The sequence below is a fragment of the Vespa crabro genome, chromosome 4 (genome assembly GCF_910589235.1).
Source record: "Vespa crabro chromosome 4, iyVesCrab1.2, whole genome shotgun sequence".
Lineage (NCBI taxonomy): Eukaryota > Metazoa > Arthropoda > Insecta > Hymenoptera > Vespidae > Vespa > Vespa crabro.
In genome coordinates, this window is record NC_060958.1 from 10767887 (window position 1) to 10794260 (window position 26374).

Consider the following 26374-nt stretch of genomic DNA (forward strand, 5'->3'; position numbering starts at 1 on the left):
AGGAAAAGGTTATCTCTATCCAATCATAATATCGCAAAGGTGTGATAAACAATTGCGTTTAGTGATTTGTTTTAAGAAGTTTCGCGAGTTTTTCAATTGCATCAAAACGTGAATCATATTTATTGCTTTCTTCGGCCGATGACGATAAAGATATTTAATCGAAGATTCAGAACAAAGAAAAAAAAAAAGAAAATAAACAAAAAGAAAGAAAAAACAAAAACAAACAAAAAAATAAAGAAAAATGTTGCGCTTATCGGTACGATTGTTGGATTGTGGATGTCGAGCTATCGATTTCCGTATTGCAAGGACACTTGTAATAGTCGTTAACAAAAAAGAAGACAAAAAGAGAAAGAGATATATATATAGAGATAGAGATAGAGAGAGAGAGAGAGAGAGAGAGAGAGAGAGAGAGAGAGAGAGAGAGAGGAAGAAAAATTAACTTCATAATTTCTTTTTTAAATAGATTTCCTTATATATGTATATATGCATGACTAAGTAAACGTATCCTCTTCTGTATCTCTCTCACTCTTTTACCAATTGTCTCTAATGTCGATAATAGTTCTATTCTAATTATAGTATCGTTCGCATATTCGCATAGAAAATTCCAAAGAGTTCTCCTTGCTCATCATAACACGGATATATATATATATATATATATATCGTGTTGTAACATAAGCAACTATACATATAAAATATACAGAGTGTATTTTCGATTTGGTAATACAATTGGATAGAGGGTGTAAATCTATTACGAGGAAATAAATCGAAAATGTAGTGACATTTTCTTTTTTTTTTTTCTTTTTTTTTTTTTTTCTTTTTTTCCATCCGAGGTTTCATTTCCGATATATAATATAATACAATATGTTATATTTATAGTTGGCATAATTTCAATGGCGAAAATCAGTAATAAGGATCTTTCTATGCTTACACACGTATATCTCATGTATATATATATATATATATATTTATATATACATATGTCTAACAGATATCATTGTCGTATCTATCTGCATATTGATGTTCGGATTAATAAAATTAGATGATAAAGGAAAAATGAAAAATGAAATAATGGAATCTTTTTCTGTCAAAGAAATTTGTTTGTCATTTTTGTTTATTGACATAAAAATGATTGGGAATGACAATGATTTTGTTATTGTTATTGTTTACTAATTTTAAAAAATATAATCAAGCGTGTACGGCGTGTCTCCTACTCGACGAATCTTCTTCATCGATTTATTCCTGAATGAAGCCTAACAAGGGAAAAAAATGTCACTCAATATTATTTTCAATTCTTTTCTTTACGTAAATCTATTAAAGCTTTCCTCGTCGTAATCATCTAAAATCAAAAATACTCTGTATATAGTCTCGCCTTATTTCGAAATTTCTTCTTTTTTTTTTTTCTCTTTATCCATAGCATTTTTCAGCTCCACCAACGATTTCATATGTGAGGTACATATACGTCGACAAATTTTAATTCCTTCTTAACGATTGACTACTATTTAAGGCACGCGACTTTTACATATTTTTTGTGTGATTTTGTTTTTTGTTTTTTTTTATTTTTTTTTTATTTTTTTTTTGTTTTTTTTTTTTAATATTATTATACTATACTTATTTACATGTGTAAATCATCATTACGATTAACTCGTTTCGTATTTTGCTTTTGTAGATAATTCGCGACGAGATAATCCAATTGTGATAATGCAAGTAAATGAAAAAAAAAAAAAAAAAAAAAAAAAGAAAAGAAAAGAAAAGAAAACGAAAAGAAAAAAAAAAGAAAAAAAGAAAATGACGCGAGCACGATGAAGAAAATTTCTCCTATACATATACATATACGTTTCTTCCTTTTTTTTTTTTTACAGATTCATAGTATAAAATATATATGTTTATATATGCTCCTCAATCTAATATACATATTATAACATAGGTACATATAATTTTCCTTGTCTGTGTGTGTGTGTGTGTGTGTGTGTGTGTGTGTGGGTGCATTAAAACTTGCATATACACATACGCACACACAACACGCACGCGAAAAATGTTTCTCTATGCTCAAAGTTAAATCGATGATTAAAAAAAATAAAAGGAAGAAGGAAAAAAACGAACGAAAAAAAGAAAAAAAAAAAAGAAGGAAAGAAAGGGAAAGGAAAGGCACGCAGAGTGATTTTTCTTACGAACGGAAGCAATGGCTGCGCTATTGCTGCTACGACAAATCCTAATTCTCGGCCATTTTCTTCGCACGCCAATCGTTCTTTCTATTCTCTTTTTCTTTTTCGTTGCTTTTTTCTTCTTCTTCTATTTTTTTCTTTTTTTTCTTTTTCTTTTTTTTTTTTTTTTTTTTAATTTCTTTACCTCCACTTTCTCGTACAAAAATATCTTCGCTAAAGCCGAGAATTGTCTCTATCTATCTCTATCACTATTACTATCTCTATCTCTCTATCTCTCTATCTCTCTCCCTCCTTCTCTCTTTCTCTCTGTCTCTTTCTCTCTCTCTCTCACTGTCTCTCTTGCGCATATTTCCTCTCCAAAATTTCTCCTTATCTTGTGACGATCACGTGGGCAGCTGACATAATTCCATAATTATAGCATGAGTACTCGACCTCTAAACGGCCTAGCTGATAATTACCAGGTTTTAATCTCGGAAAAGTTAGCTGGCTTGTTCGGCGTCAAAAAAGTCGGAGGTGATAGTGGAGGGAAAGAGGAAGAGATATTAAGAAGAAGAACTCGAAAGACTCGATCCTTACTCTCGACCAATGGCTGATTACGTTCTTATCGCGACTACGAGGTGGCTGTCGATCCGCGGAAAAGATAAGAACGTTCGTTCGGTGTCGGTCTACGTGTCGTAGATCACGTACAGATTGATCCTTCATCATTTAATGGACCTCTTTCCCTTTTTACCTTGATATTATTATTCGTTGATCGACAAAATATTATAGCCCTATCGAAAATTGAGCTTTTTTCCGTTATATATGTATTATGATATATATGTATCTATAATGACTATTATTACGAAATCGTTGCACGTCCCATACACCTGTACTATTCTTCGTAAATAGATAAAATTTATATTGGAAACATTTGTCAAAAGGAAAAGAAAAAGAAAACTAGAAAGAAATAAACGAAGATGAAGATGCGAATGGTCACGAGGGGCTAAATGTAGTGCGGACTAGCCGGATACCTAATGAACGCGCTCCTAATCGGTTGGAAGTCGGTGTACAATGTACTAGGCTGATTCCTCCAAGACAACGGTACTTTAAGATTTAGTTCAAGAGCATAGTCGTGCCCACCTCGGTCCTCGTTCAGATTGCATATACTCTGGCAGTTGTTATTGTCGTGGTTAAGAAGATTCTGACTTTCAAGAGGCGAGAGATCGCGATAAACGCCATTCTCCTTGTTAGGTTTACTTATAGGATTGTCTAAGTAAGGCTTGAAGAGTATGGCATCTTTACTGTTGGATGTTGGTGGTGGTGGTGGTTGCGGGGCCGGAGGAGTTGGAACAGTACTCGTGACTGGTTCTACGGAGAGTGACGGAGAAACATCGCGAAATCTTTTCGGTTTGACCAGACAGAGTGGCGTCTCCTGCGGCGGCGTTTCGTCTGCGTCCAGTCGAAGTCGCTTTGGCGAGGAAGAAAACTCGTCGTAGCAGCAGGATAACGTAGCCGTACATCGTCGTCGTTTCGTTGGCGATTCTTCGGCTGAGGTCTCGCTGTATTCTCGTGGTGATGAGTAGCAGTAGGATGATGGTCCGGTTAAAGAGTCTGCGTAGGAGGACCCTCTGGAGGAGCGTAATTCTTGATAACAAGAGGAATTTGATGTATCCACGCAACACGGATATCCACAGATCCTCGAGGATTCTAATGTGGGCTCAGGCGATAAATCGACTAAACGATTGTTATAATAAGAAAAAAGTTGTGTTGGAGAAGTAGCCAAATCGCAGCAATATAACTGTTGACTCTGCGGGACTTGAGGTGGTGGAGATCGTTCAATGTATTCAACGTCGACGCATTCCTCTTCGGTGGCAGACGAAGCGAGGTAATTGGTAGTTCTTAGATCGACTGGTGTGTCCACGGAAATAACCGTTTGATCTTGGCTCGGCCCTAGTCGTTGTCGAGCATTACCCCTTAATGCAATTTCGCCTCTTAATTCGCTCTCCTGGCCAAGCCACTTTTGTACCTGGCGACGATTTATACCAAACTTCCTCGCAGTGGCACGTTGATTTCCTGCTACACCAATGTCCCGATGGAAAGCATCGAGTACGTCCAGTTTAAAGCGCAGAGAGAACGATCTCCTGCGGCCCAGATCGTTTGAGGAAGTTCTGGCCTCGTTCGAAGGGCAACATTCGACGAGACTGTCCATCTCACTATCCGAGCAACTTCCGCTGCTTGATCTTGCCGAACTACTTCCAGGCTCGGAATAGGTGCCCTCTTGATCGTCCTCGGGACTTCTAGAGTCGACGTGAAATGAACTACGCCGAGCGGGATGAGAATCCACGCAGGAGGATACGCCATCTTCCTCCTCGTTTAATCTTGATTCTATTTCCTCCTCGTCTATCTCTTCCTTTTTAACTTTAACGCCACAGAAGAGCCTTTTTCGTTTCTCCTCTTCGTTCAGTTCTTCTTCGAGAACAGCCGAGATATCTCTTCTTCCAACTGTATTGAAAAACTTTTCCGAATTCAAAGATTCTCGAGTATTAAAAAGAACGGTAGACGTGGAATTTCCAGCGCAGCAATCGTTAGCACCTCCTCGCGGAACCTGTTGAGGAGAGAGAGGGAGACTTCGCGTGCACGGAGTCGCCACGGAGTCTGGACTAGCTCGTTCTGTCTTTATCATTGACGGCGTTAAAGCTCTGCCGTAAGCATTTCCGTCCATCGAGGATGAGTCGGCATTACCAAGAGTAGTATTAGTAGTAGTAGTAATCGTTAACGCACCGACCTCGATCGGTGGATACGGGAGATCTCGACGAGATGGTCGGAAACACGACGTCAACGTTTCGTATATCTTTGTCTCGCTATCGACATCGTAATGAGTACTTTCGAGATCACGCTTACGTTGTTCTTCGACGTTATTCCAATCGTAATAGCTCCTTTCGCGTTCAATCAACGAGGAAACTTGCTGCATTGCTCCATTCTCGATTTCTGCGTGACATCGCGGATGTTGGTGTTGATCACGTGGAACGTACCCACCGACGATCGTCATCGTCGTTGTGGTCGTCGTAGCTGGTAAAATGATTTCGGAGGACGGATGCGCGTACCGCGGTGACGAGGGCGAATCTCGAGTCAGAGAAGAACGTGGCGGAAGAGGAGGTGGGGCGGGCCGGACGGCCGACTCGTCGCCGTGCAGTCTGGCGAGACCGAGGTTCAAGGCCGGCGTCGGCACCGCTGGAGTCACGCCGGGCATCGTAACCCCTTCCGACGTCGACAACGTCACCTCGTGCTTCGAGATCACCGTTGTCGTTGAAGTCGGCGACGACGACGACGACGGCGATGACGACAATGACGATGACGACGACGGCGACAACGACGACAATGACGACGATGACGACGACGACGACGACGACGATGACGACGACGACGATGATGACGACAACGACGACGATGATGAGGGGGAAGATAATGACGGTGAAGACGTCGACACTATCGAGTTTGAATTACTCGTTTCAGCGCAACTGTTCCTCAAATTGTCTTCACACTGCAGCCACTTTTGTATCTGTCGACGATGTATTCCATACTTTCTAGCTGTCGCACGTTGATTACCACGACAATCGATGTCATTCCTATAAGAATCGAGAACCTTGAGCTTGAAGGACGGCGCGAATATACGTCTGCTGCCCATCACGGCTACCGACTTCCGTACGTTCTGTTGTTGCAATTGTTGCTGCGGTTGCTGCTGCTGCTGCTGCTGCTGCTGTTGCTGTTGATGATGATGGTGAAGTGATCGTTGTTGTTTGCGATGCACCATATTAACTGTAGTTCCTTCTGGAAGTAACTCACTACTGCCACGGGCCATGACGCGAGACAGGCACCTAACGGACAACTATCTCGCACGTCGTTCACGATGAGTCGACGGCGTGTCGACGAATAATCACACGTTTCTTTTTTAACACAATGATAGGACGTGGTACGTTCACGAGGGTGAAACACTATAGGCACTATCAACAACGACGGCAACAAAAACGACAACGACGACGACGATGCACGGGGGTACCTCGACGCGTAACATCGCACGAAGTGGTCTGACCGCACGGAGTACGGAGTTCCTTTTAGGTCTTGGTAGATGCCGTAACTAATTTTCATCCCCTCTACACGTCCGAGAACCGTAGCCGCTTCCCACCGAAACGCTCTTTTCCCCTTCCTTTTGATCTCCCTCTATCTATCTCTTTCTTTCTCACTTCGACTATATCCCCCACCGCTGTTGGTCAGAATGCGACACCGGCGCTCTCTCCGTTTCGCTTTGTCTCTCCTCCTCTCTCCGCCTCTTCTCTTAGCTGTACCCCCTCCGTTCGTCTGGACTTAACTCGGTTCTTCTCGAACGAGCGCGGCCGGCTGGCTGGTCCACCAACAACGTCGTCCACCGTCCGCCGTTCTTCTTTCTCTTCTCTGTGTATTACAGTTGTATGTGTGCTACCGATTCTCTCTCACTCTCTTTCTCTTATACACACATACATACATCCTACTCATACATAACATTGTCCGCCTGTCTCTCTCTCTCTTCCTCCCTTTTTCCCTCTCTTTTTCTTACTCGCACTCCGGATCAGCAGGAGCGTAGGCGCCCCACCCGCCGTCCCCTCTACCGTCTCGGCCGTTCGCACCTCGCTCTGTAAAGCTCCGCCATATTGCAGGCCCGCTTCCGTCGATGACGCGCGCGGGAAACGTCACAGCGGCGTGACGACGCTTACCCGGCGCCATGTTGTCTGCCGCGCTTTCGTCCAGCCGTCCGCCACCGCCGCCACCACCGCCGCCGCCGCCGCCGCCGCCGCCGCCACCACCGCCACCGCCGCCGTTGCCGCCGCCGTCGCTCTCCCGGTGCACGGCAGCCAGCGCGGAGCCTTCATTTTTGCGGGCCTTTCTCTCCTTTCAACCTCCGTCCTTCTACAAACGAACTACCAGTCTACGTTTTCATACGTTTCACGTTCTAATCTCTCTCTCTCTCTCTCTCTCTCTCTCTCTCTCTCTCTCTCTCTCTCTCTTTCTCTCCCTCTCCCCTCCTCTTTCTGATCTCTCTGTCTTTCTTTTGTTTATCACACTACCTGAATTTTCGCCCTCCTTCACAGAGAAGCGGACCGAGAAAGGGGGAACCGTTTCAAGGAACGATGCATTTTGGATAAAATTAGCACACTTGCATCGCCGTATGTATACCCTTCATGTTTCTAAGTCAACCATCTACCCTGGTAGAGAATTGGATTCATAAAAGAGCCTAATAAGAACGAGTCTCTTTTGGAATCGTGAGAATAAGATAGGCTAACCAGGCAGGCGCAAACTCATTCGTTCATTAGTTGGATGATATAACGATGACGTAGGAGGTATCGTGACAAGAGGAGTTGAAAGTAAATAGTATACGTGCATTGGATAGAAAAAGTTGAAATTGATTCTTCTTCACGTACGGTACTTCCTCTTTTTTTCTTTCTTTAAGTTTAACTTCCGCCGGGAGATCTACGGACGATGGATATTGAGAAAATGATAATAAAGAACATACATCGATCTCAGCGCTACGAGAGTGGAATGGGAAAGCTTTGCTTTACGTACATAAAGGAGGTGGTGGTAAACAGAAGTGGAAGAGGTATTAGCGAAGAGAGGTGATGGTCAAAAGGAGGGAAGGGGAGATTTTGCCTTCCAGGAAAATGCCCATGACCGTCTAGGCTTACCAAGCAATGGTAGAGTCATTAAGGTAAAAGTTGTCCCTATTATTAAGTTGGTAGGTCAATGGAATCCGTATTGTCTTTCTATTGATGTCACCGTCATTTTTTCGTCTTACCGTTAGGTTTACCAATTTTACGATGGTACGTAAGACGAGTTTCTTTCGTTATTTCATTCTCTTTACAATAGAGAGGTAACCTTTAGTCGGTGGAAATTGCGGGACTTCTTGGAAATCAGGATACCAGAGGAAGAGAGGGAGGGAGGGAGGGAGGGAGGGGGTGGAGAGAGAGAGAGAGAGATCACGAAATGCTCGCATGAAACACGGATTTCTCGGCGTATGCGCCGCGAAATGAGATCATGTTGTTTTTGTGGCATGGAGTCGACGGTTAATACGTTTAGCTACGCGTCCGCGCGGTTGCCATGCTTCTCTACGTCTTGCGCGTAGGCCAACTCGCGAGGCGATGACGCAAGCTGCGCGTTGGCACGTATACATACTTCTTCGACGAAAGAGAGAAGCGACAAGAGGACACGACGGACGAACGAACGAACGGAGCTGGCTGGCTAGCTAGCTAGCTAGCTAGCGATCGACGTGACTTGGAATGGACGGAGAGAAGAGAGAGGGAGGTAGAGGTAGGTAGGTAGATAGATAGGTAGGTAGAGAGAGAGAGAGAGAGAGAGAGAGGTAGAGATAGAGAAAGTGAGAAACAAAAGAGAGAGATAAAGAAAAGGGACGGGTGTCGTAAATTTCCACGATTCGCGTCACCAGCTTTTGAGTACAGAATCGCCGATATCCTCCTAGGTAATTCCCAACAGAAAAGTAGCCTTGTCGTCTTCCAAGAATTTTGACGGTTAGATCGGAGTCAGGCTCTCCGAAGGCTTCCGGCCTTCCGATCGACGGCCATGAGAGAGAGGAACACACCTGCTTCGCCGTTCGATCCGACCTTCGTACCGCAACGACTCATCGTTTTGGCATTCGGCGATCGGATTCTCGAGCGGTGATTACGATCTTTTCACGCGCCGCGGAGAATTTCATCATCATTTCGGATAATCGGATAGATATCGCGGAAAGAATGCTTTCTTATTTTTTACTTGATGCATTTTTCGTTCTCATGTAAAGTGTAATCTAAATCCTGTTAAATAATAGAGTTGTTGAACGAAGAGAAAGGATAGATAGAGAAAGGAAGGAGATAGAGAGCGAGAGAGAAAGAGTAGATTGATGCGACGGACGTGGCGCAGCAGCAACGGCAGCGACAGCAGCAACAGCAGCAGCAGCAGCAGCAGCAGCAGCAGCAGCTAAGTCAGACCGGCAGTCGCCTAGCGCGCCACGACGGCTGGCACGGCTCGTCGGATTTGTCCTTGGGATCGAGAAGGTAGGCACAGCCCAAGGAAAGAGATGTGGCAACGTGGCAGGCAGCAGGCAGAGCTCCCCCTCCTTTGTCCGTCGTCGGCCGGTCTTGCCAGACAGGGTGTCGCCAGCTCGGTCGGCCCGGTCGGCCGGGTTTGTGCGAGGGAGAGAGGAGATCGACGGGTGAAAGGAGGAAAGGGGCAGGGGTACAGGCTGTGGCAGCAGGAGGTGGAGGAGGAGGGGGGGGTTCCGGTATGTGTGCTGCTAGTCGCGGGAAGGGCAAAGCGAATCGTGCTCGTAGAGCGGAGAAGAGAGTCCGGGGATGGATGAGAAGGAAAGAGAGAGAGAGGGAGAGAGAGAACTCCGCTCTCTGCGTATCGTAGGATCGGTCGTGGACCTACATTCACGCGGGTAGCCATGTTTGAAAACTCGCGTCCCGCTGGAATGTGCCTAAGGGGGCCCCTACCCCTCTCTCTTTTTCCTTCCTTCGCCATTCTACGGTCCCGTCGACGATCTTCCGATGCCTTTTGCTTTCCCCTCCATACAAGAGTTGGCGCCCCAAATGGTCGCGTAACCAGAGACGTGCCTCTGGCCTGCCCTGGTCGCGCCAGACTTCTCGGCGCCCAAATGATGTACGCCGACCATTCCCTCTCTTTCTCTCTCTCTCTCTCTCTCTCTCTCTTTTTCTCTTTTTCTTTCTTCCTCCTACTCATTCTATTCGTCTCGTTCCCATTGCTTTCCTTTTTCTTCCAGCATACGTACACATATACTTATACACCTTCCAATGAAGTCCAAAGAACCGAACACACATTGTTTAACTTTTTGGCACCTTCAATACGGGAATCTTCTTTTATAGTACCAAAGTCGAAGTCCTTTGAAAGAGAACACGTTGGTGTTTCGGCTGTCCCGTAACACATTGTACGAGAAAGGACAGAGGGTACATAGTCAAGGTTCGTAAAAGTTCTTGAGAAGACGAGACCGATTGGCCGTCAGAAAGAGACGTACCGCTTTGTTAACATAAGAGAGGACGATGGCGGTGATGAATTGAATTTTGTCTCAGATCGCAGTTCTTTCTGAATTTTACGACAGGCTTCTGTGCTTACTCGTTTGTCTGCTTTTGCATTTCTGGTTTCAGTTGAAATGAATTTTCTAACGAAGTCTCGAACTTTGCGTTGCTCTTTGCGCCGGACTTTGAAAAGACTCCGCTATCAGCTCATACGAGACTTCTTATCTCAAGTTTCCTTTGAAGAAAAAAAACAAAAGAAAAAAAAAAAAAAACAAAAAAAAATCATTGCTCGAGAAACGATGAGTCTGTCCTTCGTAACCGCACGTACCGTACAGTTATTGTACGTATGTCGTTCGGTAGATTACATCAGTAGCTTGTTAGCTCGATAACTAGTTAATAAAACTAATAAGAGTAATAATAATCCATTCGTTCAATGAAGAGAAAGAGAGAAAGAGAAAGAGTCAATGTTCTCGTTAACGACATGGTAGATCGTTCGAATGTTCTCCTTAAATGTTTCCATTTACTTATCCAATAATTAGATATGATAGTTGCGAAAGAAGATAATACGCATCGTACGCGTATTTTCTTTTCGATAGGGTGAAAAGTGAGTTTTTGCTTGGCTGCTCTTTCAAATCGCAAACTCGAGTTTATACTTTAGTTTATTTATGTGCACGCCGCCGACTGGGAGAGCGCCACACGTGCAACCACGTACACATATGCGTCTCGCATATTCCGTTGTGTTCGTACGTTTATCGGTGTGGCGCGTTTACAATATTCGTGCGTAGTAGTGCGTATTTTCCCACACATTCATGAATCAAGTAAGTATGTATGCGCGCGTATGGTGTCGAACCTAATCGCGCTTATACCCAGGGACGCACGCACGCATCGTTCATATTATATATCTCTAACGAAAATTTATATATCGTGATATAAACAAGCTCATAATGATATAATAAATAAGCTACGTTAAAGGAAATCTCGTCGTTTTATATGGAAAGAATGAAAAGAGTTAGAGGGGAAGGAGGAGGAAAAAGAAAAATAGAAAAAAGAAAAAAAAAAAAGCTTAAGGATAGTTTACAAGTCACGATGGACGCGAAGAAAGAGAAATGCCCGGGTGACGTACATAGCTGGCATATACTACGATATTTTGATGACTTTCTCTGAAAAGAAACTAACCGATGTTCGTATGCAAATAAGAGAGAGAGAGAGAGAGAGAGAGAGAGAGAGAGAGAGAGAGAGAGAGAGAGAGAGAGAGAGAAAAGAAACGTTACGAGGATCTATTCAAAACTATCGATCGACAATCATTAGTTTGACCGTGAAATTTAAACACAATTTCTATTTCATACGTATCAGTAATAATATTATTTATAGATATAATAAAATTTTCATAAGGTCAATTAAGATCAACCTGACTTCTCTATCGTATCGACTTGCTTTCTCTTTTAAGATCTCGTCTCGTAACGAATAGTAGAAGAAAAAGACGAGGAACGCAAATACATTTAGAATTCGTTTAGATAGATAGATAGATAGATAGATAGATAGATAGAGAGAGAGAGAGAGAGAGAGAGAGAGAGAGAGAGACAGAGAGAGAACGTCGTATAGTCTATCGTCCAACATTCCTACATTACCGATACGTAATTTCGTAAAGAGCCTTGATGCGTCCCTGATCGGGTGGTTCGCGTAGGTTAAGCGTCACACTTGGCCGCACCGCTCGTTTGCCTACGTACGAACACAGAAATACACCTTCTCCGTGGGCGGTCGCACGATGGCGCCTACTCGCGCATACCTGAACACACCGAGTGAGTGAGAGAAATAGAGTGAAAGAGAGAGGGAGAGAGAGAGAAAGAGAGAGCTTAAGAAACCTTTCCGTTAAGAGAACGTTTCTCTTCTTTTATTACTCACGCACGATCTCGTACGTGTGTTCGGCTCATCTTCTTCTTCCCTTTCATCTTCTTCCGCGATAACACGTGGAAGAACCATTGGAAATAATATAACAATAATACTAATAATAATAATAATATTAATAATAATAATAATAATTATGATAATAATAATAATAATAATGAAATACTAATACTGATACTATTATTAATAATAATAATAATAATATTATAATAATAATAATAATAATAATAATAATAATAATAATAAATGTCTTATCATTGTGAAATACAGCATTACGAAGAGTGTGCGCGCTACGACGCCTACGTTCGATTCTCTCTCTCTCTCTCTCTCTCTCTCTCTCTCTCTCTCTCTCTCTCTCTTTCTATCTCTATCATTCTTTTTCTACATTTTATGCATATACAAGCTAACCTTTTATCTTATCATTGGCGAAGGCGTATCGAGGCTGACCGCCATGCGTTTTGCGAACGTTTTCGATGAGGATGCGAAGACTTCGTATTCCGGACCTTTCATCTCTTCCCTCGATTTCTTCCGAGTACGAACGGAGAATTCCACGATACGAAGAAGACGACACACGTTAAAGAATATGACGTTCTGTCTCTACGAACGGTAGCAGCGTTCCTCCCTTTTGTTTTATTTTCTAACAGAATGTCGACGTTAACGTCAGCGTGGCGCGCGCGCGCCTTCGATTTTACCGACCTTACCGACCGGCCGATAAAAATGTACGTACCTATCTTATATACGTATATGTTACTTTCATTCTCTCTGTTTTATCCATAGATATTAAATCTCTAATAGATCTTTTATATATATATATATATGTATGTATGTAAAAAATCCAATAATATAGATATAGGAAGAGAACAAATATATATACATATATATCCTCAATATATATGTACATATATGTACATATATGTATATATATGTATATATATATTCAATATATATATATATATATATATATATATATATATATAATATTGAATTCGAGCGTCACGTAATAATCTCTTCTATTCTCGTTAATTAATCTGGCGCAGAGATTTAACGAGGTTATCAACGAGGTCATCAACTTCGTCCACACGTCAATACTTCAATTGGACTTTCCTCGAAGGAAAAGGAACGATAGTGCGTATTGAATTTCATATTTATTTATTTATTTATTTATTTTATTTATTTTATTTATTTTTTTAATTAAATTTAGACAACATAAATCACGATATTTTTTTCTTTTGTTTCTTCGTACGAAGAAAATCATCCGTTTTAAATGTAACAGGCATGATTTACATATACATTATAACGAGATAATAACGAAATATCATTAAAATGATGCATTTCTTCCGTTAATATTGCAAAATGTTTTCGTATCGACGATCAGATCGAATACTTACATACGTATATGCATACATACATATGTACTTATATATATATATATATATATATCTATGAAATAATCTCGGTATTTGCCATGACTCCGAGCGCTGTCAAGCTCATTAACCTCGTTATCCGATTGATCTTAAAGTTTACTCTATCGTTATTATAACGCGATTTATGTCTGATTTAAGATTTATCCTGCTGTATCGAATTGGATTAATGCCGAGCGAATGAAGAAATTGAATTTAATTGAATATCCCTATCTCGAGTGATATCACCCTTGGGTGGGATTATATACGAAAGAAAAGGAAAAAGTATGTAAAAAAAAAAAAAAAAAAGAAAAAAAATTAAAAAAAAAAAAAAAAAAGAGAAAAGAAAAGAATCTTACGCTTAAGTAAGCGAGGGAAATATCGTTCTTATTTTTATAATCGGTTGCTACGATAAATGTTTTTTTGTTTTTTCTTCTTTTTTTTTTTTTTTTTGCTTTCGTGGATCAATAAGATCTATAACATACTTATGTGGGATATATGTATAAGATAGTATATGGAATTTGATTTCATTTTCTTTTCATACGTCAACGGTATTATTTTTAAAGGACGAAAGAATGTCAAGTGATGTTTTCTTACCGCACCGATGTGTCAACTGATGTTTGCTATTATTGTCGTGTAAAGCCAAACGCTTTACTTGTCTACGGTAAGCCGCCATATGGCAAACACTGAACAACCAGGTCCGATCTTTAAGCTCGAACTCATCATTGGCTGCTCGCCGATTTTATTCTAATATACATACACACATAAATGTATATATATATATATATACATGTATATACATATGTATGTATATATAGGATGATTATAAATTAAGAGTCAATTGAATATCTCGTCTGTTAGAAGCAATAGAAAAAAGATATATTAAGAAAAGTTTCATGATGAATCATGATGAATAGTTCAAAAGATAAATCGTTCAAAATTGGTTACATATTAATAAACAAATTGTTTTTTCGCAATCTTTTTCTCATCATTAAATTCGCTCATTGAAATAATGTAACCTTGTCCTGAGGATTTTTTCTATATAAAATCTAAAGTAATCAAAGATATTTGAGACAATAATTATTATTGATCCACCTTATATATACTTATATTTCTCTTTCCTCTTCGATAGTTGTAAATTGAAAGATTTTTTATTGGTAAAGAACGACCCCTTGACATTTCGAATTTTCGATGAATTTTATTGGCTTCGCTTAAGAGCGTTGAACGAAAAAAGAAGAAGAAAAAGAAAAGAATAAAATTTTTTTATCTTCCTTTTAAATTGTTAAAATTCCTCACGTGTATATTTTCGAGAAATACATATATTAACGAGTAATAAGTTTCAATAATCGCGATATATTTTATTCTTTTTTTTCTTTTTTTTTTTTTTTTTCGTTTCTAATTGGCTCTTAGCAACCAGTGACGTACGAATGTGCGATAAATTATTTCAAGCGATTTATGCACCGAACGATCGAATGGAAATGAAAAATATTTGAAGTAGGTGGAAAAAGTACGGAGGCGAGAGAGAGAGAGAGAGAGAGAGAGAGAGAGAGAGAGAGAGAGAGAGAGAGAGAGAGAGAGAGAGAGAGAGAGAAAGGAAGAAAAGGTTGCTACTGAACCGGTATTGTTGATGGACTTGCGTGGAAAAAAGTTCTCGCCGACATTGATCCTCGCTTATAATTAATAATAAAAAGACATTCATTCTATTTTCGTATTGTGTATACACATATATATATTTATATATTTATATTTATAAATAGAGTACAAATGCATATGATATTGATAGTAATGTGTTTTGTTCTCTGAATGCTTAATACAATAAACGTCGTAATATATACATTTTGTATTTGTTTTAGCTCTCGTACGATAGCCCTTACGCAAATTTTTCTTTTCTCGTTCGTTATCAATCACTTGAATTAGAGTGCTTTTTTTTTTTGTTTTCTTTTTTTTTTTTTGTAATACACACTTGATTCGTTTTGTTACACTAACGATAAACAAAATCGTAGAAATAAAAAGAGATATACCGATTAATAAATAACAATAAATCATTTCGACGATTAAATTGATCTTTTTGTTTAACTTTTGTGATTCAGATAAATTTCATCATAAGGGCAACGCGCAGAGAGCTCGAACTCTAAAGAGTAAGCACCTTAACCGAATGTCTTGCTGCACTTCAGTCGATTCACAAGCATACGTTAGTTAAATCTTTTCTTTTTCCTTTCTTTCTTTTTTTTTTCTTTTTTTTTTCTTTTCTCTTTCTTTTTTCTTTTTTTTTTTTTCTTTCAGTGCGACATTTCGAAAAAATAATTGCACCGGAACTCGATCGAAGAATTATCGACGCTTCGCGAGGAAAATTTTCTTCGAAATTTCGCATGATCGTGAATAGACTGTAGTTGTTCTATTATTAATGAGATAAACTTTACGTTACGTTGTTAAATCTTATACGATTAATGGAATGGAATTTCCATGCGCACCACCAAAAACTATGAAACTGTACGAAGGAGTATTTCTTTCGACTCTGAGAACGTACGTATACGATATTATCGTCGTTCTGTTTGCTAACGTACGTCGCGTCAAGAACGAAATCGAGAATATCGATCGCGCATATGTACCAGTGCTTTCTCTCTTTCTTTCTTATTTTTCTCTTATGCTCGCATACTTTGCTTAATCGCTACCTTAATTCTATCTGTATCGTTAGAAACGTTAGTGAAGCGTGAACCTTTAAATATCGCTAGTCTTGATACGGGTTATAAGTCGACACTTATGGAAAATAATAAAAATTCGATCGTTATTCGTCGTTTATATCATAAAACTTTTTCGAATTTACGTCGATCGAGATTATCTTCTTGCAACCCGATCAGAAGTAGCTACAAGAGAGAGAGAGAGAGAGAGAGAGAGAGAGGGGGAGAGAAAGAAAGAGAGGAGAGAGAAATATGAGATAGTTCTGTTTAGAAAATTTTCTTAAATAAGTAGTATACTTTTTTTTTTTTTTTTTTTTTTTTCTTATCGAATCTAATCGCTCATCAATTAAAATCAATAAATACGTATATGAACGTATACGATACTATGCTTATGCGCGAGCATGAATGTGAATGTGGAAGGATAGATTCTTAAATTAGTGTACTTGAGTAACACATCAACAGGATCGAAAGTCGTTAAGACGTTGCACAATGGTCCCGTCTTGTGACTCTACCGTATTGAGCAAAATGGTAGCCGATACGTTGAACGTTACTTCGAAATTATTCTATAATTAGTGTCACTGAATATTATTGATGAAAGAGGTCGGCGCGTGTTACGGCGTGCTACGACCTCATGACATTTTGTATGGATCTCTTATATGCCATCGGCAGGTATCAAAATCGTTGGTGAAACAATGATATGTGAATAATTTTAAGACAGAGCGATTAGGTTCGACGAGTCCTCCTTTCTCTTCTTCTTCTTCTTTTCTTTTTTTTTTTTTTTTTATTCTTTTTTTCAGTATTTTTTTTTTCTTTTTTTTCCTTTTTCTTTTTTTCTCTTTGTCCCGTTCGACAAATATCGCCGATTTTGCATCGTGATACTTCTCACGCGTATGAGATATTCGTATAGTGTATGATATTATTGCCGCAAGGTAAAGTGTACTTATGTGTTGTGTATATGTGTATATCGTATAAAAACATTTCCCCGTACTCGTCTTTTGTCCTATTCGTTTTTGCAAGTATGAAACGAGTCTTTTCAAGGCATCATCTTCCGCGGTGACAACCATTTCTTCATATAGTAGCAAAAGATCGTAGAGATGTAGATAAGAACCAGAAGAGCACACGTAACTCCTAATGCGAGTACCGATGTCTTTGTCGGGCATGGTTCTACGATGGTCACGGTTTTGTCTTTAGAAAAAAAATAATGAAAAAGAATAAAAAATGGTGTGAGCGAACATTAGTCCGACGTACAAATAGATAGTAAATCCTTTTTTATAGCGTTTTACCTGCTTCGTTGAAGTCTATGCTGGCGTCGCTTTTGAGGAAATCTGATTGTTTTTCATCACCGAAATCCAAGACTAAAATCTCTTGAGAAAGAGTCATGTCCTCAGCTTTCTCTTCGGTAGCATTCATGACATTCCTTCGACGTCTTTTGCCCCACGATTCAACGGATTCACGTCCCCACTCGCAAACAGCCTGTCAACGAGCAACATGAAACGCTGTTAAACTTTTTCCCTTCCTTTTCGAGTTTCGGCACGCAAGGTATGAGAAAAATATGTCTCTGTTTACGAGCTCGAGGTTAGACGTTAATAAAGTTTTTATTACCGGTTCGCATGGTCCGAGACAATACTTGACGTTACATTGGAAGATGACACCATAAGATTCCGTGAACCTGAAGGCTTCGTAGACCGATTGGAGGGCGTTACCGTCTGGCGTGAAGCTCGGGAATATCGAGGGATCCACTGGACATCTAAAATTACATCGTTCCATGAGATCCCTTTTAGATAGATCAATTTCGATCGAGTAAAAAAATATTAACCCTTCATCGTCGATTATTTGGAAGGTGCTTTTCGAGTCCTTGGCCATAGCAACGCAGCTGCGAGCAAAGATTCCGTAAGGTGCTGTTATAGAAAATTAAATGTTTATTATTATTCAGATAGAATTAACGTAATATTTCGATTGAATTTTTATTCAATTTACGATACTTACTGTCTTCAGGTATTTCGATCCTAAACGTCAATTTATCTCCGATTCTTACGGTTTCCACTTCTCTTGATCTGCTATCGAGAATGCGTATCCTTGGTGGTGGTGCTTCGGGTGCACTAGTGATACTAATCATTTCCGGATCCCTGATAGGCATCATCCCGAAAGTGATATTCTTCGATGACATGTCGTAAGTACACTTCACCTTATAGATTTTATCAGCCTTTGTCATGACCACCGAATGATGTTGGAGTACCACTGTGTTCGAGTAGATGCCAGTCTGAAAACCGTCACGCTGCCATGATGAACAGAGAGTTTGAGGAAAATTTTGCGACACGAAGCTAAGTTTTCGTGAGATTTGTTTCTCTCTCATTTTTTCCCCTTTTTTTTTTGCTTTCTTTTTTTTTCTCTATCTTTTTCCATCATTCGCCATATATGAAAGACACTTACCACGCTCTGCGTATTACAATCCTGTCCGCTCATCGTTAAGTCGAGTCTGAAGAGATCACTATTGATAACGTCGATATTGCAAGTTTCAGAACGTCCGAGGGCATAGATACGACCATTGAATGGCTTGTTTGTACGAACTTGAACGGCTATACGTGTGTCCTTACAATCGACAGATACTGTGAACGTGAAATGATTACGATGTGAGAGACTTTATCGTTTAATCTTATAGATATAATATCGATGAAGAGAAAATCATTGTTGAGGATTACCGTCATAGCAGGTGCCGGTTTTATCGCAGTTGATATCGTTCCTTGTCAGATTATTCACCGTAGGATCTTCTGTAGTTTCGAAGACGACCGGAAGCGGATCTGCGAGTGGTCCGGTGCCTTCTAAATAAATTAAAATATAAAATAATTTATATAAGATATATGTTTTTAAGAGAAATATTTGAGATAAAGTTTCGTTACTTACTCTCGCAAAAGTTTTCGAAATAGGTTCCAACTCGTTCACCATTATCGATCAGTGGTCTTTCAGCGTTAAGATAGGTCGAAGGTCCGTCGGGAAGAGTCCAATGATCCAAATGAAATAGATGACAATTATAAGCCGATCCTTGAGGTGCGCCACGATAAAGGAACGATCTGCAAAGGAACTCGTTCTCAATTTCGCAGGCCAATCTGCATGCAGATTCGCTTTGAACTTGAAGCTCTTTATCGGTATAATAATGTAGACCAGCGTATTGAGCGACTTTGTCATCGGCGACTCCGATTCTAGGAATTTGGAAGATCCTTTGAGACTTGCAAGCTTCTTTTCCCTTCAAGCAAAGATTTTCAAAATAATCGACACCCTGAGCATCGACGAATTGAACGTATTGCCCGGTGGTACGTCGATCGGAGTCACTGAGATGACACTGAAGAGTAACGTAATTATATTCGAGAGATCGGCAGGTAAATCTGTGTTCGTTCAAACAGGCAGCGAGACAGGCTTCCTTCGTCGATGTATAAATGAGTGCATTGTCCAATCCACGAATCATTTTATTTGGTATACGTTCGAAGGACCATGGTCGGAGACATACGTTTTCTGTAATTATCGAGAGAGATTATAAATTAAATATAAATATTTATATTTAAAAGAAATTATCTTTCTTTCGATTCGAATAAATCTATTAACGATATTTAACATGTGTAAAAAGAAATGAAGAAATTTACTTGGACAATTAAAAGAAAGAGAAATCTTAAAGAAAGAAGGAAAAAGAAAGATTCTATCTTATACGTTAGTCTGAATTTAGCCGTTTCGTTTTACTTCTCTTCTCGACTCGACGATAATTTCCCGGATTATCCATAGGATACCTGGGAAACTTTTATCGATCTGCACTCGACATATATCCCCAAGTTTTACGATCGTTTTATAACGACGATGTGGAACGGTAATATCGTGTGAAAGAAATCAACGTTCGTTATACAGTTATCTTCGATGATGTTGGTGAAGAAAAATAGAGGAGGATGAAGAGTGGATCAGAAAAAAAACAAAGGATCTCGTGGTTCATCGATCACGAGATTTAAAAACAGGCGAGACCAGAAAAGGCACGTCCGTTTTGAAATCACGAGTCGAAGACACATGTGACTTGGCAAGTTGACCATGCTGACGATGACGCACGCTACTCTTCTTTACGACTTTTTGGCACGCGAATTAAGAAAGAGAAAAAGACAGACAGACAGACAGACAGACAGACAGACTGAGAGATAGAGAAAGAGACAGAGAGACAGAGAAAGAGACAGAGAGAGAGAGAGAGAGAGAGAGAGATGATGATGATGATGATGATGTCGGTGCTCACCCGTTCCAATTTCTTTTCCTTCAAGGAAGCCTGCCGCGAAAAGCGGCGCTTCTCAAATTGTTACTTGGTGCCAACGAACCGATGCGTGACTTCTTCACGGATGATTCACCGTGTCGTATGAATCCAAGATCGTGCATGACAAATCGCACGTACGACCGCGAGAAATTCGAGTACTCGATTGTGGCGTGATGGACTATCATATATAAAATGGGGAGGGAGAGAGAGAGAGAGAGAGAGAGACAGAGACAGAAAGAAGAAAGAGAGAGAGTGAGAGAGAGAGAGAGAGAGAGAGAGAGAGAGAGACTAACATTCTTAACTATTTTTAAACTTAGCGACCCGTTAAAAAAACTTTTCTTCCTTCGCTCGTCATTTATATTTAGATTTTATTTTGCTTTTAATACGTTTAAAGAGGGTGTCTTCGAACTTTACTTTCTCCTTTATTTATTAATAAAAATAGATATAAATATATCTTGTATATATTTGCCTCATAGGAAATACAAAATAATTTATCAATGTATAAAATTAGTTTTCAACTATTTTATTATTATATTATTTTATTTCGTTATGTTCTATTTAAATATTGTTCGTATAGGATCTATTCGAAAGTGAAAGTTCTATTAAGTATCTATAGATGTTCGTGGAAATTTACCTTTGAACAAGTTTCTCTATTGATCTCTTTTTGATGAAAATAAAATCTATTAGGATCTTGTTCATAAGACATTTCGTATATCAGAGAAATTAAAGTTAAGAATTTTATTATATTATTACGTTCGCGTTATCTTATATATGATATGAAAAAAGAATTTATTAATTTTGAATTTCCGCAAGAAAATATAATGTGAATAATCGTGGAAGGAAAAAATTTTGGCGTGAAAATTGCGGAGAAAAAATAATTCAGCGGTTTTTTTCTTTTTCCTTTTTCTTTTTTTTTCTTTTTTTTTTTTCCATAAAATTTGATCCGAAAGTAAGATAATTTAAAATTGATTGCGGTTCTTAACGATCGTTGGATTCACAGCTAGACTCGCAAGAAGAGGCGCCTGCCCAAGGGTTTTTTTAAGGAATTCGAAGAAGCACGAAGCAGCAAAAGAAACTTCCTCGAAGTCTCTTTGATCATTCTTTCGAGCGTGACTCAACGACTGTAAGGACTCAGTTCTTTCTTTCTCTCTCTTTCTTTCTATACTTTCTATTCGTAAGATGATAGAGGGTACATTTTATGAGGGTTTTAAAGCGTATATAAATCTTCGAAGGTTTGGTACCAGCAGATTCGTTAAACCAATATTAAAGATTTTTAAAAAATCCCTTAGGTATATTTCGACACCTCAAGGAACACAGTCCATTTCTGGTTATTAGTAGTTTACTCTTATCTCTGTACTGTACCCATCGTACCTATCTGTAGGTACCAGCAGGGTGTTTATTGTTTGTCCATTCAAATTGGTAGACCCTTTGCAAGTACAAAAATTATTACTGATTTTCATGGCCCATTCACAAAATTTCTTTTCGTATTCTTACCGACCGAAATTTCCTAGTCTTTAACTTTCCCCTCATCTTTTCTTTTTTTCTTTTCTTTTTCTTTTTCTTTTCCCGCGACCCGTCCTCTCTTTTCTTCAAACGCTTTCTTACCTATTCCCTTTCTTTCTAATCCCAAGCAATCTTCTTGAGATTTATAATCCTGTCAATAGGCCTAAGAATGGTTCGAAAAATTCGTTAGTAAGGATCTGATTGTTCTTTAAAAGATTGGGTAGATTTTTAGGAAGATCTTTAAATAGATTCGTCGACGATTTTTCGACATTTTTTCGATCCTTAACAAGACAGATCAGTTTTTATTAATTTTCTACGTATTTCAAACGATATTAATAAAAACAAAGGACTCACCTGATCTGATCTGCAGTTTCGTCATGTAATACATGTTCACAGCACGTTGAGGTTGAGCTGCTGGATTAGTAGCTGCCGTTTCGTTTTGTAATTGACAAAGAGTGTCCTGCATCGGTGCTAAAGGATTTACTACGAAGGAGAAAGCTGCAGCCTGGCATTCAGCTTCCTCTCGGCACCAACCTTGACACTCGTAAAGCGATAAATTTCTAACACTGTAATAAGTCGTACCTCGGTAATCGTAATCAGTTAATTTCTCGAACGCTGTTCTTGCTAAAAGAAAAACAAAAAAAAAAAAGAAAAAGAAGAATATGATAACATCAGGTTGTGTCATTCGACACGAAAAAAATAAATAAATCATTTCTTTCTTGATCGATAAAGAAATTTTCTTTTCGATCGATTGTATTCTAGACCGGTAAGAGGAACTTGGGTCGAGATTGTTCAGAGAATAGCAGGTATGCTTAATCTGTATTCCAGTTGGAATACTTACCCAATGCAGCGTGACCACTGCTTAACATCGCCATGACTATCAGTCCCGCAGTTGCAGCTGCGGCTCTGCCGATCCCGAACGAGCCCATCTGTAAAAGAAGAGAGAGAAATTACCTTGTAAGATCTTGATTAAAATCTGTCGCGGTACGAGCCACCATCACCACCACCAACAACAACAACAACAACAACAATAACAACAACCATCGTTATCATCACCATCATTGTCTCATGTTTCTAAGCGGATTCTCTTGGATATCAAAGCGAATTCGATCACCCTCGAGTGTGATGCAACGTTTGCGTTTCCACGCAGCATTCTTGATCGTATTGCGTGCAACTATTCGAGAAGTATAAACTCGTAGAGATAATGTGCAAGGTTTTGTTAATGACTTCAGATAATTACTTTGCAAATAGCACTTGAAGTAATTATTGCTCGCTCTCTCTCTCTCTCTCTCTCTCTCTCTCTCTTTTTTTTTCTCTCGCTCTTTCTCTGTCTTTGGCGTGTTCATGAAATTAATTCATAGAAAGTGATAGACTAGTGAGATATATCTTTTTAGGAATATGTAGAAATATGTGCAATTATTTTTCTGAAGTATCAACATTTATTTGCATAAATATTATCCCTTAGATGTACGTACATTAGATATTTACAATTTATATCTCATTTTTCAGTATTTTATATCTAAATGAATATTACTATATTTCTTCAGATTTTTTTTTTTTTTTTTTTTATCAACAATTTCGATATCACAATAGTTATAAATCGATAATAGGTATATTAAATATTTAAAGGAGAAAATGTCGAGTACAGTGAATATTGAAAATGCAGTAAAAAAAATTCTGACATTATTTATATCGGTAAACACGGTCATTTGAATTTATATTACGTCTACAGGATTGATATGTCAAATTTTTGTTGAGAAAAAAATAAAAAAATAGAACGAAGAAATTGGTTGATTCGATAAAGAGAAATAAGTAGATACGATCCTATATTAATCATGGAGGCCGGTTCATCCATCGAGTACTTGAACGAATGGCAAGAGTAGTAGGTTCATGCTTCATCGGCGCCCGCTGAGAACGGGTTGTTTTATAAAAATCCTTTAAATACGATCCGATGATCGAAGAGAAAAGGAAGTCAGTGGATGTTTCTCAAAGCCGTAAGAGCAATTTTCATGTATGTAAGTGTACCAGTTGGAAACATGTGGAGCCGTCGACTTCCCTTCTTTTGCGTTTTGTTCGCGTTTTACGAACTCCTCCTCGCTTCCTGGATTACTTCTTCTTACTAGTTTTTATTTGTCCTTGAGAAAGTACCATCCGCTTATCCAGTTGCTTTGCTCGCTATTCATTCTTCCAGTTGGCTAACCGGCCGAGTATCTGGATAGAGAACTTTTTTCTTCTATTTTCTATCCTTCTCTATCTATCTATTTATCTATCTATCTATCTATCTATCTATTTCTCTTTTCTTGTTCCTTCTCTTAAGCGACAGATTAAGCGATCATCCTCGCGAGAGTTCGCACGTATCGAAGTGGAAGTTAAAGATTAAGATAAGCTCTTTAAATCGTACGTCGTTATTTCTCTCTCTCTCTCTCTCTCTCTCTCTCTCTCTCTCTCTCTCTCTTCGCCCCTCTTTCTCCTCTACTCCTTCCTCTCTTTCTTACATGTATATTCTTCTTACGTACCAAAGTATTTTACGATTACAAAATGGCGAGTTTCACTCGGTAATTTTAACCAAGGATAAGCTGTAAAGTTCGCCAGAGTCGTCCTTCGGCTCATTTACGATTCGCTTCCTGGATTTCTTCGTTCGTTCCTCCTAAGGCTATCCTATGAACTCGTAGTATCCTTATGGTCGGTTTCTTGTACTTTTCTACTACTATCTATATAAGTATTATGTCTTCGTTAATTCCAATGGAACGTTAATGTTAATTCAACATTAAGCAATTGACGTATTTCGATTGGTTAATAAAGGTTTTGCTTGAATGACCGAGGAAATTGGAAGGATTCAGCACAATTGTTGAAGCTTCGTCAGATTGCATTCGAGGTCATAGTAAGACGACGATGCGAACGAGAGAGAGAGAGAGAGAGAGAGAAAGAGATAGCGAGCTTTGTCGTGGCTGGTTCCGAGGTCAAAGGTTCATACCTTCCCCTTCTTCTTCTTCTTCTTCTCCTTTTCCTTGCCATGACCTCCACCACCGTGGCAAAGTCGGCGCTAACAATGAGGAATGTGCTTAGGTTCACGAGCGGGCGGGTTGATGCACTGTTACGAAGATTAATGCTCTTACTTCTCTCTCTCTCTCTCTCTCTCTCTCTCTCTCTCTCTGTTTTTTTCTCTTAAAAGAAAAAAGCACAGATTTCACTCGTGGTCTCGCATAAGATCATAGTGGTATTTTCAAAGAATATTATTAACATCGTGAAAAGAGAGAGAAAGAAACAGAGGGACAGAGAGAGAGAGAGAGAGAGAGAGAGAGAGAGAGAGTTTCTTTTTATCTTTTAAGAATGCCGCAAAATCTAAATTAAGCATATAATTATGGTCACTTCTTCGGACTAACGGTGCCACTTGTTGATAGTAACTTCAAGTATGTTTAGGATTCTTATGGGAAACTTCGAATGCGGTTTTTATGGGCTTCTAATGACTTCGATAATTTTGTCTAGCGAGTGAAAAAGAAGAAGATAGAGAACGAGCCAAGTACAAGATAGCAAGAGTGCAAACTTTAATGTCGCACTATCTACGGTAGTCGTAGCCTGACCTTTACGTCACAACCGGTCTACGGTGGTCGGAGGAAACCTGGTCGACGAGTTCACTCGAGATGTTCTACCTCTTGGAAAGTCTCTCTCTCTCTCTCTCTCTCTCTCTCTCTCTCTCTCTCTCGAAACTCTGGCGTGTAAGATCATCTTCTTCGTTACGCTACGCTTCTTCGTGATTCCGTCGTTTCGTAACTACAGAGATCAAAAAGATATACCTAATGAAATTGATCGACGATCGAGAGAGGATTTTTTGATCAGGAAGAAATTCGTTAATCTCTTGGAAGCAAATGGATTTGCTTTTTTTTTTTTTCTTTGATAGATATCGTCGTGAAAATGACAAATAGGTACGATTTTATCGATCACGATCGAGCTTTTCTTGAATAAGCTTTTTTATCATCTTACAATCTTTTTATTCGGAATCTAAATCGTTACATTAATTATCTTCGTCGTAAATAGCGTAATTGAATAATATCAAATTATTCACTGAGAGCTGCCGTTCATCGATAGATAGATAGATATTATCTTTCATCGGTGATTATATGGAAGATCATGACCATGACGGCAGATCGTGAAATCTCCGAAGCGTTTATACGTTTACGATGAAACCATGTAACGCCGTAAAACGATACTTTACTGAGAGCATCGAGCATGATTGTAACGTAATTCAAGGTCTAACTACCCTTATGGGGCGTGTTTAATGAACTGCGACATTCGTTCACAAAGATTACCGACGATCTCCTTGATGCTTCAAAATTAGCATTCTCTGACATGAGAGCAATGGCCTGTTGACCGATGAAAAAAAAAAAAAAATATATATATATATATATATATATAT

At 39.3% G+C, this 26374-nt stretch overlaps 2 protein-coding genes and 2 long non-coding RNA genes across 7 annotated transcripts in view; 2 read left to right on the forward strand and 2 right to left on the reverse strand.

The window, feature by feature from the left end:
- LOC124423914 overlaps positions 1–26374 on the reverse strand; it is a 53721-nt gene that overhangs the window by 2824 nt on the left and 24523 nt on the right. Inside the window, exons 2-11 of one of the 2 annotated variants that reach the window (XM_046962286.1) lie at positions 22802–22889; positions 22315–22584; positions 19083–19688; positions 18881–19000; positions 18612–18787; positions 18168–18441; positions 17998–18079; positions 17784–17928; positions 17465–17654; positions 14101–17366 (exon numbers count right to left, since the gene is read on the reverse strand). In XM_046962286.1, the coding sequence (XP_046818242.1) occupies positions 17215–17366; positions 17465–17654; positions 17784–17928; positions 17998–18079; positions 18168–18441; positions 18612–18787; positions 18881–19000; positions 19083–19688; positions 22315–22584; positions 22802–22889 (2103 nt within the window). In that variant the 3' untranslated portion in view covers positions 14101–17214. Of the gene's footprint in view, positions 1–14100; positions 17367–17464; positions 17655–17783; positions 17929–17997; positions 18080–18167; positions 18457–18611; positions 18788–18880; positions 19001–19082; positions 19689–20442; positions 20644–22314; positions 22585–22801; positions 22890–26374 lie in introns of those variants that run through there. The other variant, XM_046962287.1, reaches the window with a different exon arrangement.
- LOC124423913 (ubiquitin carboxyl-terminal hydrolase 36-like) lies at positions 1946–12746 on the reverse strand. 2 transcript variants are annotated; one of them, XM_046962284.1, is made up of 3 exons: positions 12512–12746; positions 11827–11984; positions 1946–7093 (listed from the first exon to the last, which is right to left on the reverse strand). In XM_046962284.1, the coding sequence occupies exon 3, from the start codon at positions 5998–6000 to the stop codon at positions 3145–3147; it is 2856 nt and encodes a 951-aa protein (XP_046818240.1). In that variant the 5' UTR covers positions 6001–7093; positions 11827–11984; positions 12512–12746; the 3' UTR covers positions 1946–3144. The 2 variants fall into 2 exon arrangements, with proteins under 2 accessions (XP_046818240.1, XP_046818241.1); XM_046962285.1 differs by lacking the exon at positions 11827–11984.
- Positions 7101–11237, forward strand: LOC124423917. Of its 2 annotated transcripts, none has more exons than XR_006942193.1 (2): positions 7101–8481; positions 8647–11237. It is a non-coding gene; the product is annotated as an uncharacterized LOC124423917 (long non-coding RNA). The 2 variants fall into 2 exon arrangements; XR_006942191.1 differs by having other exon boundaries at positions 7101–8477.
- LOC124423918 lies at positions 12682–14184 on the forward strand. Its single transcript, XR_006942194.1, has 4 exons — positions 12682–12822; positions 13141–13228; positions 13666–13788; positions 14070–14184. It is a non-coding gene; the product is annotated as an uncharacterized LOC124423918 (long non-coding RNA).

Bases quoted from the DNA above. Each gene is read 5' to 3' on its own strand.
- LOC124423913 (XM_046962285.1), bottom strand. From the start codon at position 6,000: ATGGCCCGTGGCAGTAGTGAGTTACTTCCAGAAGGAACTACAGTTAAT.